Here is a 15,227-nt window from a genome sequence, read left to right as displayed (position 1 = left end):
GGGTGGTCGAGAACCAATTAAAAAAAAATATATATTTTATTTTTACAACCATTTTAATGCACAAAAAACATTTGATGTTCAATAAAGATTTATAGGGCTCTGTACAACAGTTCTTGATCTTTAAAAATTTTATTTGAATTGCTCTTCTGTGGGTTTTTTATTTTGTCATGTGACCGACACAGCACCAATTGGGGCTAGCCAGACAGACTCACACTGTAGAGAGCATATATCAGCAGAGTAATAGAAGCCCCTCCCCCAAGGATCTTTCCCCCGCAGATGCCAAAGAATAGGGAAAGGTCATGTTAGCACTGCAGGGAAAGAAACAAAAAAAAATAGTGGCATGATATTCGATCATCTCACTTATGTGAATGAATTATGGCAATTATCACTTCTCTGCTTAGAATCACTTTAAAAGAGAAGTATAGGATATGGCTTTTTTGCAGATTTATACTTCCCTGTGTGTTTGCAGCATCAGTCCAATCAGTCCCCCGTTGCCTCTGCGTTGAGAACCGAGCGATTGAACACCGCAGATCACCCGATTCTCACAGCTCCGTGAGCAGAGAGCTGCTGACTGTCAGTCACTGCTCTCTGCTCTGCCCGCTCCTCGCTCACTGGAGCGCCGTGGAGCTGTGCTGTGGAGGGGGCGGCTTGCTGACCCGGGTGTCGGCGCAGGGATCTGGCGGATCCCAAATCCATGGTCATGATGACGCGGAGCCTGGACCGACTTCTGTGACGTGAGCAAAGAGCGGACTTCAGCCTGCGCTCTGCTGAAAACGGGTCACAGGAGTGCAAAAACGATCTCCACTCCTGTGATCCACAGGAGTGCAAAAAAATGATCTGTGATCCACAGGAGTGCAAAAAAATGATCTGTGATCCACAGGAGTGCAAAAAAATGATCTGTGATCCACAGGAGTGCAAAAAAATGATCTGTGATCCACAGGAGTGCAAAAAAATGATCTGTGATCCACAGGAGTGCAAAAAAATGATCTGTGATCCACAGGAGTGCAAAAAAATGATCTGTGATCCACAGGAGTGCAAAACACGATCTGTGATCCACAGGAGTGCAAAACACGATCTGTGATCCACAGGAGTGCAAAACACGATCTGTGATCCACAGGAGTGCAAAACACGATCTGTGATCCACAGGAGTGCAAAACACGATCTGTGATCCACAGAATTGCAGCCAAACCAGCTTTGGCTGTACAACTTCTTTTAAGGATGGGCTGACGCCTCAGCTGGGGCAAAGAATGTGAACGTGCACCCAAGTAACTAATGGTCTTTATCCCTCAGGACTTGGTGGAGCCATGGACAATTCCATTCCCGAAGAACACAAGTTGGAGACCATGGCGGTCGGCGAGAATCAACATGACGCCCTCCCCTCCCAGGAGGATGGGTTGGAGCAAGGAAGCGTCAAAGAGGAGGAAGACTATGACATTCTGTCCAGAGGCGACACCGGTGCCTCAATCGGAGGTGGTGGCAGAGATCCTGAGGTGACCGTGGAGATCGGAGAGACTTACCTGTGCCGGAGAGCGGACAACACTTGGCGTAAGTAGGTCACCACACTACCGATCAGCTGCACGGTGTGTTGTGTGCACTTCATGTGTGACTGGTGTGTCTTCTCATCAGATTCGGCAGAGGTCATCCAGTCCCGACTGAATGAACAGGAAGGGCGAGAGGAGTTCTATGTACATTACGTGGGCTGTAAGTATTGCTGACTTGTATCTGATCTGTCTTCGCCTCCTCCTGCTGCTCTTTTTTTGCTTGGCATGAGCTTTGACCCACGCATGCAGTGTATATAAGTATATACCTCCTAGGTGCCTGCATGTATAGCTACAGAAATCTTTCTGTATTTGTCAGTCTCTTGAAAACAAGATTGTGATCCAAGTCTGATTTTCAAGGAAATGGGTATAACAAGTTCCCAACATTCAGGTATCCCCGCTAGATGATAGGCCATGTCCAAATTCCTGCCCAGACTAGAAGATTTATTATCATCTACTGTGCACAAGATCAATCAACAACGCTCATTATTGGAAGACTTTATACAACTTTCATGTTGATTTTATACCTCTTTTGATATAATACATTGAATAGACAATGTCTTGTTGCTTTATGATTTGACAAACGCCTTCAGGTCTCATCTCTACTTGTGGTTGGAAGGGGTGGTAAAAACACTCCGTCCCCTTAAAGGGGTTGTAAAGTCTTGAGGTTTTTCACTTTATTGCATTCTATGCTTTAAGGTGAAAAACCTTGCAGCAGCCCCCTAAAGCCCACCTTTTACTTACCTGAACCCAATTGGTCCAGCGCAGAGGATGAGCCAAGCAGCTCCAGCCCTTGTCTCGGGTCCTCATTGGATAGATTGATAGCAGCAGGAGCCATTGGGGGGTGGGGGGGCGGGGCCGAGTCCTGCTGTCTGGGTCAATGGACCCAGCAATGGGACTCGTGAGCACACATGCACAAGTGCCCTCATGGAAAGCGGCTCTCCGTGGGGGCACTTATTAAGAAGGGGGGCCAGGAGCGCTGCTCAGGCACCCCCAGAAGGGGAGGATTGGGGGCCACTCTGTGCAAAATCCTTGCACAGAGGAGGTAAGTATGACTTGTTTGTTTTTTTTATTTATTTTTTTGTAAAGCGAACCTTTTAGACCCTTTTCACGCTGATGCGCTTTCACGCTAAAAAAAAAAAACGCCTGAAAAGCTCCCGAAAACCTGTTTTCATTACCCGCTTGCCGACCGCCGCACACAGATTTACGTCGGCAGAATGGCACAGGCAGGCAAATGGGCGTACTTGTACGTCTCTTTAAATTTACCGGCTATCGGGTGCGCGCACCCGCTGCATGCCGTGGGAGCATGCCCGCGGGTCCCGGGAACTCGATGTTAAGTTGGCTATGAATACTGTAGCTGCTGACTGTTAAAAAAACACACTCTTAAGCCCCATACACACGATCAGATTATCTGCTGAGTTTTTTCCTTCAGATTTACCAAAACCATGTAGTAGAAGGGCCTGCCTGATTGCATACACATTGAAACTCCTAAGGTTTGTCCTCATATTATATGGTTTTGGTAAATCTGAAGGAGAAACTCAGCAGATAATCTGATAGTGTGTACGGGGCTTTACCTGTCCTAGGGTCCTAAGATTTCCTGCCTGGCTCTTTAACGGTGTCTGGGTGAAGGCGCCAGCATCTTAACAGCCACAAGTGCCCCATCAATTGTCCTGCAGTCTCCTGGGACCTGTGACGTGTCCCAAGGATCTACAGGTAAAGGAGGAGGTGGGGGGGGGGGGGGGGAGGGGTGAACTTCCCCTCGTGTTGACCTGACCAGAAGTGGGCGCTGATACCTGTCAAAATCAGGTATTCTAAAGGCCTAAGATCCCTTTTCACATGTCTCAGCCAGTCTCTGTGTCCTCTGTAGTTAACAGGCGGTTGGACGAATGGGTGGACAAGAACCGGTTGGCGCTGACCAAGACTGCAAAGGACGCCGTTCAGAAAAACACTGACCAGTACCTGAACGAACTGTCCGAGCAACCGGAGAGGAAAATCACCAGAAATCAGAAGAGGAAGCACGATGAGATTAACCATGTTCAGAAGGTGAGGAACCCGTGCCATAGAGCCGCATTGGTGAAATCCTGAGGTCAGAGGGCTGCCGCTCCTTGGAGGACAAGTCCTTCTAAATATGGGGCAGTTGTCACCAGAACAGATGTACCCACTCTAAGATTTCCCCTCTATTCCTGTTCGTTTGACAACGGTAATATATCACCATCGCTTTCTGTCCCTGTAACACTGGGTGGCAGGACAAATTAAGAAAGTGACTCCCCAATGAGGACGGCGTTCCAATCCTTCCGCACTGTAGCCAAAGATTTAAAATAATGTTATAGATGGCATTATTGGTGCCTCACCACTGACCACGATTGGGGCAGCGCTAATGAATGTGTCCGATCTCTTTGCAGACTTATGCAGAAATGGATCCCACCACGGCTGCACTGGAGAAAGAACATGAAGCGGTGAGTTTTATAGGCCAGTGATTTCTGAACGTGTGGGAGTATTCCTCACCTCCACTCCGTCTGCAGCAGATTTTAAGTCTTCTTTTTTTTTTTTTTTTTTTTTTTTTTAGATCACAAAAGTGAAATACGTGGACAAGATTCACATTGGCAATTACGAGATTGATGCATGGTACTTCTCTCCCTTCCCAGAGGATTATGGAAAGCAGCCGAAGCTCTGGGTGTGCGAATACTGCCTGAAATACATGAAGTTTGAGAAAACTTACCGCTATCACCTGGTAAGAGCTTTTTTTAGGTGGCCTGGAATGCTATCCTTAGCCCTTTACAGGCTGCAGGTCACCTGGAATACTGTAGATATTCTGTAATAACCCCGCAGGCTAAACGTTGCCTTAAAGCGAAGTTCCACTCAAAAGTGAAACTTCCGCTTATCCATCTCCATCCCCCCCCCTTCAGGGGAGAGGGGAACAGGTATCTGTTTTTGACGGGTACCGTACCCCACTTCTGGTAGACGGGACCGGGGATTAGAAAATGCAGCATGCTTTACACATATGCAGTAGGGAACCGGCTGTGAAGCCTGAAAGGCTTCACTGCTGGGTTCCCTTACCAGGAATGGCGGTGGCTGCACCCCACAGCCGATCCGAAGATCAGCATGGGTGCCGACATTGTGGGCTCCCTGGACAGGTAAGTGTCCTAATATTAAAAGTCAGCAGCTGCATTTTTTTTTAGCTACTAAGTTTTAGTTTTTTTGTGGGGGGAGGGGGGGGGGTCGCTGGACCTCCCCTTTAATACTGCCCTTGGCCCTTAATGGGCTGTAGGGGGTCTGGAATGTTGTCTGTGGCTCTTTGTTTGCTGTTGGCAGACTGGAATACTGTCCCTGGCCCTTTATGGCCTGTAGCTAACCTGGAATGCTGTCTTTTTATTTATTTATTATTATTTTTTTCCCTTTGTGAGTTTTAGGGGATGTGAGTCTGTCCGTGGCCCTTTAAGGGGACCAGAATACGATCTATGGGCATTGGGGGGACCCCCTGAATAAGATATATGTGGCCCTTTTTGGGCTTTAGGGGGGCTGGCATATTATCTATGGTCCTTTTTAACAGCTGTAGGTGGCCTGAAATATTGTTCCTGGCCATTTATGGGGCTGTAGGGGGGGGGGGGGGGAGGGATAGAAAACTGTGGCCCTTTATGGGCTTTAGATGGGCCTGATTTACAATCTGTCGCCCTTAATTGACTGTAGGGGGCCTACAAATCTTGTCCATGGCCCTTTATGGGCTGTAGGGGGCCTGACATACTGTCCATGGCCCTTTAGCAGGCTATGGTTCCAATGAAATACTGTCTGGCTCTTTATGGCCTGTAGGGGGGTGGAATGTTTTCTGTAGCCCTTTAGCCAGCTATAGGTCATTTGCAGTACAGTCTGTGGCACATTACAAGCTTTAGGCGGGATAGAATAGTGTACATATCCCTCCTATAGGTGACCTGTAATACTCTTTGCCCCTTATTTAGAGTCTCAACCTATTTAGTGTGTGTATGTATGTATGTGTATATGTGTGTGTATATATATATATATATATATATATATATATATATATATATATATATATATTTATACAAAGTAAGGTAGTGCCTTTACCTAGACAACAAAATATACAGAAAGTGGTGGATGGCAAACTCAATGTTTTTGCATGTGAATAGTATGCATTCTTTTATTTAGCCAGCAGGTGGAGCTTTTGTCTCGTTTTCACGTATTACACTGTTACTTCAGCCCATATAGTTGTGGAAAGCCTGATGTTTACGGGGTTCAACAGCTCAAGCTAGAGTCTACACACACACTCAAGTGAGTCACAATAGTGACTTTATTGGAGCCCCTTTTGCATTTTGGTGCATTTATTCCCTGTATCTTTTTTTTTTTTTTTTTTTTTCCTAATTGAAATCCATGGAAACGCTTGCAAACACGTCAGTGCGTTTTGTTTACGTTTTACAATGCAGAACAAACATCAGTGCACAGTAAAAGCACATTGGTGTGATATTAGACTTGGTGGATGGAAAGGTGTGAATTAGGTCTTCTAGATTCCATTTGACACATGGATTGTTTTCTTTTGGTCCAGGGTCTGTGTCAGTGGAGGCAGCCGCCGGGAAAGGAGATCTATAGAAAGAACAACATCTCAGTGTATGAAGTGGATGGGAAAGACCACAAGGTCTACTGCCAGAACCTCTGCCTCCTGGCCAAGCTCTTCCTGGATCACAAAACCTTGTACTTCGATGTGGAGCCGTTCGTCTTCTACATCCTGACTGAAGTGGACCGGCAAGGGGCCCACATCGTTGGCTATTTCTCCAAGGTAACTGTAACCTATAGGGATGCTCCGATATATCAGCTGCCGAAAATGGGGTTATCAGCCCCAATAGCGATAGCACAAAAAACACACACACACACACACACACACACAGTGAATGCACCAAGCAACACGGACTAGGCACACAGTTAACCCTTTGATCGCCCCTGGTGTTAACCCCTTCCCAGCTAGTGTCAGGACAGTGACGGTGCATTTTTTAGCACTGTATTGGTGTCACTGCCTCCTACAAAGTGTCAGTGTCAATGATTGCCAACCATATTATTGCCATCCCGCTATAAGTCGCTGATTGCCATTGCTACTAGTATATAAAATAGAAATGACATCCCATAGTTTGTAGACACTATAACTTTTACACAAACCAATATACAGTTATTGGGCTTGTTTATGAGAAATATGTAGCAGAATACATGGTGTGTGTGTGTGTGTGAGATAGATAGATATATATATATATATATATAATATATATAATATATTTTTTTACCATAATTGGATGAAAAAAAAAGACCAAAAATTAAAATATACAGTCAATTTTTTTTACTTTCTGCTATAAAACATATCCAAAAAAAAAGGAAAAAATATATATATTATATAAAGAAAAATGTTTTTCTTTTTTTTGGATATGTTTTATAGCAGAAAGTAAAAAAAATTGACTGTATATTTTAATTTTTGGTCTTTTTTTTCATCCAATTATGGTAAAAAAAAAAAAAAAAGTGCTGATCAAATACCACCAAAGGAAAGCTCTTTGTGGGGGGGAAAAAATTATATAAATTGTATTTGGGTACAGTGTTGCATGACTGCAACTGTCAGTTAAAATAATTAAGTAGCAAAAAATTGCCTTGTCATGAAGGGGGGGGGGGTAAATCTTTTGAAGGTCAAGTGGTTAAAACGTGTGGGGGTTTTTTTTTGTTTTGTTTTTTTGCTTATATTAAATCAGCTGCGGGTTTCTGGCCTAGGCCAAAATGATGCCATCCGAAGATTTTTTTTTTTCTTTTTTTTTTTTTTTCTTTTGTTGATCTTGGCTAAGCACACCCTCCTTCCTTCAATCCTAAATTAAAGGTAGATGGATTCCAGGCAGTAAATGCTACATAAATCATCTGCCCTTACTCAAGATGGCTGCAGCTAGAAATGCTAGGGGATGTTTGCAATGTGATTGCTTAACAAAATAAAGCATGGAGACATAGATGGATGGGGAAGTTTGCTTTGAATATTAAAAATGAATTCAAAGAGCTTTTTCAGTTGTAAACTGTTCAGATACAGTTTAGTTTCACTTTAATGAGACATTATTATTATTATTATACAGGATTTATATAGCGCCAACAGTTTATGCAGCGCTTTACAATATAAAAGGGAGACAATACAATTATAATACAATAAAATACAAGAGGCTTAAAGAGGAAGTAAACCCTGATGGGTGTTACTTCCTCTTTCATTCCCTGCAAAGGTAAAGCATAATGGACTACTATGCATCGCATCGCATCACATAGTAGTCCATTATGTGTCACTTACCTGACACAGGAGCCAGCGATGTCACTGCTGTCCCTTTGTGTATGGAGCCTCCATCTTCTTGGTGGGTCTCGCTGCACGTCACTCCCGCGCATGCGCACGGGAGCCGCCACTCGCAGCATATTGCCGTTAACAGTGGTGCGCCTGCGCCGTAGACAGTGGTTCCTGTCTTTTGGCAAATATCTCCTAAACCGTGTAGGTTTAGGAGATATTTCTTGGACCTACAGGTAAGCCTTAATCTAGGCTTACCTGTAGGTCCAAGTGGTTTGTAAAGGTTTACAACCACTTTAAGAGGGCCCTGCTCAGAAGAGCTTACAATCTAATGGGGGGGAGGGGGGCAGGTTGTACAAATGGTTGTAACTGTGGGGAATGAGCTGATGGAAGTGGTAGGAGATTAGTTGGAGACATGATGGGCTTTCCTGAAGAGATAAGTCTTCAGGGATCAGGTGGAGGTAGTGAGTTCCAGAGGATGGGAGAGGCTCTGGAGAAATCCTGGAGACGAGTGTGGGAGGAGGAGACCAGAGAGCTTGAGTATAGGAGGTCTTGAGAAGAGCGGAGGGGACGGTTTGGGTGATATTTGGAGTCCAGATTGGTGATGTAGCTCGGGGCAGAGTTATGAATGGCTTTGTATGTTGTGGTTTGTATTTTGAATTGATTTCGCTGGGTGATTGGGAGCCAGTGTAGGGATTGGAGGAGAGGGTTGGTGGACGATGAGCGGCTGGTAATTCAAAACACACCTGCAAAAGTAGGTAATATAAAAGGTACACAGTGCTATTACTATACCTCCCCCATGTGTACTTATTTACATGGCCCTGGAACATATTGAGCTGGGATGGGGTAAGTGGTTTTGAATGGGGGGTGACCAAGATGCTGTATAATTTCAGGAGAAGGAGTCTCCGGATGGAAATAACGTGGCCTGTATCCTAACACTCCCGCCGTATCAGAGACGAGGCTACGGAAAGTTCCTCATCGCTTTCAGTAAGTGACTTCTTTGTGCTACGTACACAACCATCCGAAATAAAGATTTCCCTGCACCACTCACTATGGGAGACACTGCAGATGGTGACAAAATACAAGCCAATTAGAAGACCTACACACACTATATTACCAAAAGTATTGGGACACCTGCCTTTACACGCACATGAACTTTAATGGCTTCCCAGTCTTAGTCCGTATTGTTCAATATTGAGTTGGCTCGCCCTTTGCAGCTATAACCGCTTCTGCTCTTCTGGGAAGGCCGTCCACAAGGTTTAGGAGTGTGGTCAAATGTTCCCCATAGACATTCATACAGAAGCGCATTTGTGTGGTCAGGCACTGATGTTGGACGAGAAGGCCTGGCTCGCAGTCTCTGCACTAATTCATCCCGAAGGTGTTCTATCGGGTTGAGGTCAGGACTCTTCTATAGGGGTCCAGGTATGGCCTCATGCTGCCAGTAGTGACACTGACCCTAGCCAAATGCAAAATGGTCAAACGATAAGTAGGGAATAAAATGTCGGTGGGCTTCACTTGTAAAACCATTCCTGTTTTGGAGGTCCTCTTATTGTTGCCCATCTAGTGCAGCTGTTATTCATTTCATTAACACCAAAGCAGCTGAAACTGATTAACAACCCCCTTCTGCTACTTAACTGACCAGATCAATTTCCCAGGAGTTTAAGTGATTGATAATATACTAAAAAGTGTAAAATATAAATACAGCTGACACCAAGTATTTTCACAAAGTACTTGTGAAATGGCTCCAAATACCCAAAGACGATACTTTGCAGTGCGATCAACACCCATACAAAATGAATCGGCTGAAATCGCACTGAAAAGAATCGCATGCAATTTGAACAGGAATTGTCTGAATTGCATGCAGTTTCTGGCACCGCTCCTGTATGATCCCAGGCTGAAATCGCTGACGAGCCTGGGATCACACAGGAGCGGTGGGGGAAACCGCACGTCATTTGGACAGGAACCGCACTGCATACCTATTCAAATTGCATGCGATTTTATTTATTTTGTTTTTTTCCAGCTTGAGTTGAGCCCATTTATTTTGTATGGGCTCAAATCACGCCACAAAGTATTGGTACTTGATATTGGCAAGTACTTGACCAAAGGTATCTGTCTTGGTACTTGCCAATTTTTTTTTTGTGTTTTTTATTTATTTATTTTAATTATTATTTTGTGTCCATAAAGAACGTGTACATTTATTATTTATTATTATTATTATTTTATATATATATATATAATATATTTTTTTTTTTTTTGTGATTATATTCCATACTAAAACATAAACGTCTTGTGATTAATATGAAATATGAGCATTTGGTATTTGACGCTTGTGACTCCAAGCAATAGCATCGCCGCCCTCCTCTAAGGCCTGGTTCACACCTAGGCTTATTTAGTGCTTTTTGGATATTTGCACTACAGACCGTGTTCCATAGGGAACCATGTTAAATGGACTGTAGTGCAAATATGCAAAAAGCGCTAAAAATGCCATAGATGTGAATCGCGCCTTATTCTATAGCAGAGATCCCATTGTATAAAGAATGTTAAGTGACTCAAAGGACACACCCCTCCCTCTCTACTAGTATAGATGGGTTTGGCTTAGTCAGTTAGTTGCAGGCTGCCAACAAGCATGCAGGCCATGTTCTCTTACTAGAAAAACAAGCAGTTCGATTTTCAGAAAAATATTCTGCAATAGAAGGAATGGTGTCCTTATGAAGCAGTCTAACAGTAAGGAGATTCTCTTTTTATCAGGCTTCCTCTGGTTTTTCTCCAGGTTATGAGCTGTCCAAGCTGGAAAGCACGGTGGGTTCACCAGAAAAACCGCTGTCTGATCTGGGCAAATTAAGCTACCGCAGCTACTGGTCCTGGGTGCTGCTGGAGATCCTGCGGGACTTCCGGGGGACGCTGTCCATCAAAGACCTAAGGTGAGGTTTGCAGGAATGGTGGATCAGTTGTCAGCTTTTCCTTCTTTTATTTTTTTTTTTATGGCAGAACTGACACCTTTTTTTTTTTTTTTTTTTTTTTTGTTTCTCCCTTTCAGCCGTATGACCAGCATTACTCAGAACGACATCATCGGCACTCTGCAGTCACTGAATATGGTGAAATACTGGAAGGGACAGCATGTCATATGTGTCACCCCCAAACTGGTGGAGGAGCATCTGAAGAGTGCACAGTATAAGAAGCCCCCGATTACAGGTCAGCCATGTGATGCCCCTTCCCACGTACTTAGGGCTTTGTTATTAAAAACATGTTCCACTCAATTTTAGGGTGGAACATGTTCCCAATGCTGCCCCCCCCCCCCCTCCCTGTGTCAGCAGGACAGGGAAAATTTCCCTGTACTAGCTGCCACAGTTTAATAAAACAGCGGGGCTCCGCCCACGCGGCTACGTCATTCAGACGCACAGCTCTGTGTGTGAATGAACTACATGCTCCAACATCCTTATTGGCTGTCAGCTTGTAGTTTTCATTAAACTACCATGGCACTGTGGTAGTTCATTGAGTGTTGCTGTCAGGGATTATCGGCTTACCTGTACGAGATGTATGGGTAAGCCCTGAGTACTGCATGGCATCAGTGATGGGCTGATTGCTAGTGCAAAGCTTTCCAGGCTCCTACTACAAAAAGTAATGCACTTCTTCTTTTATTTATTTATTTTTTTAAACCTGCATACTTGGTTTGAGCTGGACATTCGACCCCCAACGATTGTGTATCCATCACACTCTCCTCTCAATCATGCATGGAATACACACCCCCAGGCCTCCCTCTTTACTTCCCATAAAAAAATTATATTAAAAAAATTAAATTAAAAAAAGAGAAAATTCCTTAATGGGGACACAGCAGGGAAGGATTAGACCCTCTGTCAGGTTCTTATCTATTTATAACTAAAGCTGGCCATAGCTGGTTCAAACCTCGGCAGGTTCAGCAGGAACTGGCTGAGATTTGAACCCTCTATGGGCAGACTAATTGTATCCAAGTCGACTGATCAACTTGGGTGCAAGCAGTATGCTGGATTTTTACATGTGATTATTGCTAGCGGCTATAGCCACTTACGCAATAATCGTTGTGTTCTCCCAGTAAAGATGGTGCACCCTGCCCCCCCCCGACAGGAGAACACAGGAGCTCCGCAGGAGGGATTCTCCCAACAACGCTGACTGTGTTGATAGGCAATCAAGCCATTTTCTTTCCTGCAACCCATTGTTGTAGGAAAGAAAATCGCAACATCTCTGCTCTGCCTTAACTGCAGTTGAGGTTTCCGAAGCAAATCATTTCTTCCCCAGACAGACCTCCTCGTACCCATTCCCAATATTCCACATCTTGGCTGTGTTTATATGAAGTGTCGGCTGACCCACTGAACTGCAATTTTGCTTTGTTTCTGTCCACAGTGGATTCCCAGAACCTGAAATGGACCCCCCCAAAGCATAAAACCATAAAGACCACCAAGAAATGACCCCAGAGCCCACACTGAGAGTCGGAAGAGTCACGTGATGGCACCACCGCCTCCCTATCCACAACCAGGAAAAGCGTCGTCCGGTGCCGGTTTTGTCGCTCCCCCCTCAGAAGTGGAGGAGACCAGAGTCTGCTGGTTGTAGGGAACTGTTCTTTGGTTTGTCGTTACTGGTTTTGTTTTGTAGTTTAGAAACATCCTGCCGTACCCCGGACAGTCCTATTTTTTTCTTTTTACAAGACAAAAAGACTTCAACTTTTTATTAATTCTATTATAAGAATTCGGTGGAAGCAAGAAGAAAAAAAAAAGTCCTGGGGAGAGGATTCCTTAAAGGGTAAATTCACCTTTACACAAAAAATGAAAAGGTGACCTAATGCTGGCCACTCCTGGACCCCATTGGACAGAGTGGCCATGATGCCGGTGTAGCAGTCCATAGACTTCAGTAGAGTGGATATCCGTCATACTCCTCCAAAGGCCTGCGCTCTTTGCGCACCAATGAGGCGCCTTCTTCCAGTAAGATGTCCCAGAAGAAATGGTTTTCATTGGTTGGCTTTCCATTGTGTTAGATATTCACCCCGGGGCTGTGTATAGAATGCCACACTTACACTATATACAGCGGGTGGTGGGGAGGTGTGTGTGTGTGTGTCAGGATTTTGTGAAAAGGTGAACCTACCCTTTTAAGGTTTGAAGAGACTCTGGGGTTTATTTACTAAAGCTGGAGAGTGCAAATTCAGTCTCACTTCTGCATAGAAACCAATCAGCTTCCAGGTTTTATTGCCAAAGCTTAACCGATCCCTGACCGCCTCACGCAGATATACTGTGGCAGAAGGGCACGTACAGGCAGATTAACGCACCTGTACGTGGCCCTTTAACAGCAGCCTGTGGGTGTGCGCGTGCCCGCCAGGAGATCCGTGACCGCGGGCATACCCGCGATCATCTCACGGTGAGGAACAATGGGGAGATGCTGATGTAAACAAGCATTTCCTCGTTCTGCCTAATGTTGCTGATCAGCGCTCCCTGTAATCGTGAGCGCTGATCAGTGACGCGTTACACACAGGCGCCCCCCCCAGTTAAAATCACTCCCTAGGACACACTTAACACCTCCCCTGTCACCTAGTGGTTAACCCCTTCACTGCCAGTGACATTTTTATAGTAATCAATGTAATTTTTTAGCATTGAGCGCTGTATTAATGCCAGTGATCCCAAAAATGTGTCAAAATTGTCTGACGTGTCCACCATGATGTCGCAGTCACGATAAAAATCCCTGATCGGCACCATTACTAGTAAAGAAAAAAAATGATCAATACAAATGCCATAAAACTATCCCCTATTTTGTAGACACTATAACTTTTGCGCAAACCAACGCTTATTGCAATTTTTTTTACCAAAGATCTGTAGAACAATATGTATCGGCCTAAAATGAGGGGGGGGGGGATTTTGTATATATTTTTGGGGGTATTTTTTTTTTTTTTTTTAATTGTTGCTATTTTTTTGTTTATGGCGCAAAGAATAAAAACCGTAGAGGCGATCACATGCCACCAAAAGAAAGCTCAATTTATGGGGGGGAAAAAAGGACAACAACTTTGTTCGGGAGCCACGTCGCACGACCGCCCAATTGTCAATTAAAGCGACGCAGTGCCGAATCGCAAAAAAAGTGCTCTGGTCAGGAAGGGGGTAAATACTTTGGGGCTGAAGTGGTTAATTAAACAAAAATGTCTATATTTACCTGCTCAGCGACTCCGATCCTTCTCACATCAGGTCCCCCGTCGGCGCTCCTGGCTCCTCCTCCTCCTCCTCCCTTGCTGGTGCTACCAATAGGAAACAGATTCCATTGGGGGCAGCTGAAGTTAGAAGCCGATTGTTTTCTCTGCAGAAGTGAGACTAATTTTGCGCTCTCCAGCGTTAGTAAATAAACCCCAATGTCATGATTTCAAGACACAGCACTTGTAGGAGGAAACCTTCCACACCAGTCTATCCTTCATCTTAATGTTGGACAACCAGCTGAAGAATCTTCACGTCGGATACCCGACACGCCCCCCTGAGTGTCGGGGTTCCTCCTGGCTCCTGTAATACCCCTCGCTATTTTATCTTTAGTGGTTTGGCTGGCGTTCAGTTGTAGATATAACCTTTTGTACATGGTGCCAAACCACCCCCCCCAGCCGAACGAGGAACTGAACATGCTGCAGCAAAACAAGCCCTGTGCATACTTTTATTTTAATTATTGTTACAGGTCCTCTTTATGTGCTGAGACTTTCTCTGTATCTAATCTGTGAGCAGCTCTTCGATTCCGGGGGTCGCATTGCTCAGAGAAGTTTATGGAAAGATTTCCTACAGTCTTGTGGCTGTAGAAAAGATAAGCTAACAATATATTTTCAGATACAAAAAAAGATGTGGAGAAATAAAAAAAAAAATTCAAAAAATAAAATGTGACGTCACACTGATGCAGTTTTGTGAATGTTTTTTCTTGACCAAAATTCTTCTGTAGTGCGCCTCACTATGGGAGAAAGCTGTTCTGTGCCCCACCATATGATACCGTCATGACCTCTTTGTACTGTACCCCACTATAGCATACCGCCAATTCTGAGGCTATACTACACCCCAACTGTGTAGGACCATTCTGACTTTGTACTGTGTCCCTCTTAGGGGATCCTGCTATGTTGAGGCTGAACCTGCTGCAATTTCCACAAAAGAAAAGGAGGGGGCTTTTCAACCTGATGTGCATTTTTTTTTTTTTTTTTGGGGGGGGGGGGGTTCTTTATACAAAAAAAAATAATCTTTATTTAACAAAACATTTTTTACAACATTTACATATCCACATGTTAACTATTACTGAATATGGATTACCTTCTACTATCCTTATCAAATCATAGGTCTATTCCTGTATCACATTAATCTATTTATCTGAAATCTTATTTATTTTCTTAAGTCCTTATCTCTATTAATATAATATACCCA

At 44.2% G+C, this 15,227-nt stretch overlaps 1 protein-coding gene across 1 annotated transcript in view; it reads left to right on the top strand.

The window, feature by feature from the left end:
- Positions 1 to 14,713, top strand: part of KAT8 (lysine acetyltransferase 8) — a 37,146-nt gene extending 22,433 nt beyond the window's left edge. The window contains exons 2-11 of the mRNA XM_077447212.1: positions 1,291 to 1,545; positions 1,627 to 1,701; positions 3,406 to 3,581; positions 3,941 to 3,994; positions 4,105 to 4,269; positions 6,094 to 6,324; positions 8,727 to 8,820; positions 10,604 to 10,754; positions 10,871 to 11,025; positions 12,211 to 14,713. Of these exons, the coding sequence (XP_077303338.1) occupies positions 1,305 to 1,545; positions 1,627 to 1,701; positions 3,406 to 3,581; positions 3,941 to 3,994; positions 4,105 to 4,269; positions 6,094 to 6,324; positions 8,727 to 8,820; positions 10,604 to 10,754; positions 10,871 to 11,025; positions 12,211 to 12,275 (1,407 nt within the window). The 5' untranslated portion in view covers positions 1,291 to 1,304 and the 3' untranslated portion in view covers positions 12,276 to 14,713. The remainder of the gene's footprint in view (positions 1 to 1,290; positions 1,546 to 1,626; positions 1,702 to 3,405; positions 3,582 to 3,940; positions 3,995 to 4,104; positions 4,270 to 6,093; positions 6,325 to 8,726; positions 8,821 to 10,603; positions 10,755 to 10,870; positions 11,026 to 12,210) is intronic.
- Positions 14,714 to 15,227: the final 514 nt, after the last annotated feature.

This window comes from Lithobates pipiens, unplaced genomic scaffold, assembly GCF_037356315.1.
Source record: "Lithobates pipiens isolate NorthernLeopardFrog02 unplaced genomic scaffold, aLitPip1_a1.2 Scaffold_22, whole genome shotgun sequence".
Taxonomy (NCBI): Eukaryota; Metazoa; Chordata; class Amphibia; order Anura; family Ranidae; genus Lithobates; species Lithobates pipiens.
Note: the sequence above shows the minus strand (reverse complement) of the source record. Positions and strands in the feature narration are given on the sequence as shown.